The 3,425-nt window shown below is 33.6% G+C and overlaps 1 protein-coding gene across 1 annotated transcript in view; it reads left to right on the forward strand.

Moving 5' to 3' along the window:
- The first annotated feature begins 2,996 nt into the window (after positions 1–2,996).
- LOC107726782 (thymidine kinase, cytosolic-like) overlaps positions 2,997–3,425 on the forward strand; it is a 4,321-nt gene continuing 3,892 nt past the window's right edge. Inside the window, 2 exon segments of the mRNA XM_016536474.1 lie at positions 2,997–3,097; positions 3,314–3,345. Coding sequence (XP_016391960.1) covers positions 3,032–3,097; positions 3,314–3,345 — 98 coding nt within the window. The 5' untranslated portion in view covers positions 2,997–3,031.

The following is a 3,425-nucleotide window of genomic DNA, read 5'->3' on the forward strand; positions in this document are numbered from 1 at the left end:
GTTTTTGCAGCAGTGTATGATTGTATCATAGTTTACAACCAGACAGCATGCAGAATGTTGAACGGGGTAAGTTAAGACACGGATCATCCACCAGTATACAAAAAAAAAAAGTCCAGATACGTTTATATAGGTTTATTTCATTTGTTGCAGGCAGTGATGTATTCAACAAATGATAACAACTAATAACAGACACAGGTATAAAGCATCGCAAGCTACAAATGAAGAGCACAAAGAACTGAAATCAATGTATAGGCTACAACTAGCTGAAGTTTGCTGTGCTTTATCCTAACATTACACAAATAATATCTGCAGTCATTCAGTCAGGGACGACTGCACACAACGTGCACTTTAAACTAATAAAAACATTGGCTTCAAAACATACCTAACCAGCATATGCTGTTTTTTTCAACAGGGCTAGACTGGTTTAAAACCGGTTTGTCCAGCAGGGTAATCTGTGTCGATTAAAACAATTACATCTGTGCAACTTAAACAGTGCAGAGTGAGAGTCATTCTCAGTGCCATTCATCAAATCATTTACATTTTTAAACATTTGCTATATTCAAATTACTTTATATGATCAACAACTGATTCATGGCACATCTTCAAATGCTTCGTTTAAGACGTTTTCCCAGCAGAAACTTGAATGTAGCAACATACACTGCTGCTGTCTTAATAATGATGTAAAACATTTAATACTAGCATCTGATTGGACAAAGAGTGAGGTCTCGAGCTCAACTCACAGGTCTGTTCCAGCGCAGTGCATTCTGGGTAATCTGACGATCGTCAACATCGGCGACGTTCCCCATCATCTTTAGTAGGAGCTGTAGAAGGTAAGAAACGCTGATTAGTAACACATATTGTGCTGCACGGTTCATCAAAATAACCCTGAAGTCACGATATGGCTTAGTGCAAACAGCAAATCACTAAAGCTGCGATTTAATTAAATAAATATATGCGCAGCACTGTGTTCAGTTACACGCCAATGCCTCATAATCAGCTCATCTTCACAAACTTGTGATTAAAAACCGTTTATAAATGGCTGTCAACAAAAGAGAAGCTTTAAGGGCCTCCTGTGGTTTTCAGCCAAAATAAAGACTGATGGTTTAAAACTAAAATTAAGGCTTAAAGTTAAAATTAAAATTTGAATATTAAGAAATTAAGACAAGCATAAATGTGTATTGTTGTAACAATACTAATTATTATTTAATTAGTTGTAATTAGTATTGTTACAGTTGTACTGTAAAATAAAAAAAATATTATTGTATTATTTTTCTTATATAGTTGTTTTTACAGTAAAATATTACAGCATTACTATTGTAATAAATATTAAATTATATTATTAAATATTAGTATTTAATATGTATATTAATATCAGAAAATTAGTGAAATATTACAATAGTAATTTATTTTATTATTAAATATAATTTTTTTATTTTGTTTATTATTTAATATTTCTATGTATTATTAATAATAATAATATATTGTTGCATATTTCAATATTAAATGCATTATTAAAAGTTTTAATTAAAAATGTAAATTATTTAATTAGTTGTAATTAGTATTGTTACAGTTATACTGTAAAATTAAAAAAATTAGCACACTATTGTCACTATTTCTGCAGTATGCAACATGCAAACAGTGCACAGTATTCACCGTATGCATGCAATACTAGGATGATTTATTAATTTGGACCAAGTTTGTGCTGTATAAAACAGGTTAAATTCTGCATGACATTATGCAACCATTTCCAGTTTTCCAGAATCATCTTTATACAAAATCATTAAACCTAAAAATTTAATAGCGATTTAAAAAATCAATTGTTTTTGCCTATTCATGTTTATTCATGTCTTTTTATTTTTTCTAAAAAATTGAGTCCTGGGGTCCTCTGCAGAGGGCATAGCATAACATATGAATAAAATCGAATTTTTCAAAATTGTTATTTTTCAATTTTTTCTCTTATGCTCTAAACAATGTAATGACATGAAAAAAATACTAACAAATTTTTTGGGTCTCAGGAGGTTTCTGTTCTCTCTTTTTTTAACTGTCTGTTTAGTCTTTTTATGTATTGGCGAGCCAAAGAAAAAAATCCCCCTTGGTGGACAATAAAGACATACTCTACTCTACTCTTTTTTACAAATTCCTTGTGTGTTTAGGCGATTAAAGCTCATTCTGATTCTGATTCAACAATCACTCTAGTGTTGTGTATGTGATAAATAATCATTAATTTGTCAGTCAAACACTCACTCCTTGCTCATTTTCCTCCAGTCGCTCATGATGATATTCTCTGCTGCACTAGAGACCTTTGAAACAGCACAAGTGAGCGAAGCTCGAGGGATGTTGACACACAGTCAATTATTAAGTGTTTTAAATCACCATGTGGAAGTCACGTGACGCGCGACGCTTTATTCCGTTAACCGTCTATTTAGTTAATTTCTCACAGAATTGTGCTGGATCGGTGGGTATTAAAAACTAAGAAAATTTAGACCAAAAAAAAAATCCTCCAGTCGCTCATGATGATATTCTCTGCTGCACTAGAGACCTTTGAAACAGCACAAGTGAGCGAAGCTCGAGTGTTGTTGACACACAGTCAAGCAATAAGTGTTTTAATCACTATGTGGAAGTCACGTGACGCGCGACGCTTTATTCCGTTAACCGTCTATTTAGTTAATTTCTCACAGAATTGTGCTGGATCGGTGGGTATTAAAAACTAAGAAAATTTAGACCAAAAAAAAAAGAAGTTTTGTACCAATTTAATGCACTCTTTACATTCCCGACTGCCTGATTTCCCTCGGGAACTTCCGCCACTGTGACGTCAGTGATTTATAAACGCACTGGATAGACGGAAGTCGATGGAACCGGCAGCTCTTTTATAGATCTGTGAGCGAAATGCGGCTGCGCACGGCCTCGATTCCGATTGGTCCTGAGGAAAGTGACGCCACCGCTGCTATAAAAGGACACACTGGCGGCGGCGCGATGTTCAAAGCTTACTGTAAGTCTGACTGTATTTCAGAAAACATAAGAAATAATAGACATGGACTGCTTAAACGTAGCCAAGATTTTACCCAATTCCCCACGGAAGATACGAGGACAGATTCAGGTAACTCTAATATCATATTTAATGCCATTTGATTAATTAAGCCAGTGATGATTTATGTCATGCAGATAATATCTAAATATTAATGTGCAGATAATATTTAGATAACATATACATATTTTTAAAAAGCGGGCGTGTTGTTTTTTTTAGTTTTTGTTATGGATTTGCTTTCGTAAATGTAAATAATAACTGACATCAATATCTTTGTCATCTTCTCAGGTTATTTTCGGACCGATGTTTTCAGGAAAAAGGTGAGGATGAATAAATCATCAGTACACACGTTATGTTATGAAATATGAAGGTGAAACACTATAATAAGTGTTTTGGTTCT

The sequence above is a fragment of the Sinocyclocheilus rhinocerous genome, unplaced genomic scaffold, assembly GCF_001515625.1.
Source record: "Sinocyclocheilus rhinocerous isolate Xijiao unplaced genomic scaffold, SAMN03320098_v1.1 scaffold2027, whole genome shotgun sequence".
Taxonomy (NCBI): domain Eukaryota; kingdom Metazoa; phylum Chordata; class Actinopteri; order Cypriniformes; family Cyprinidae; genus Sinocyclocheilus; species Sinocyclocheilus rhinocerous.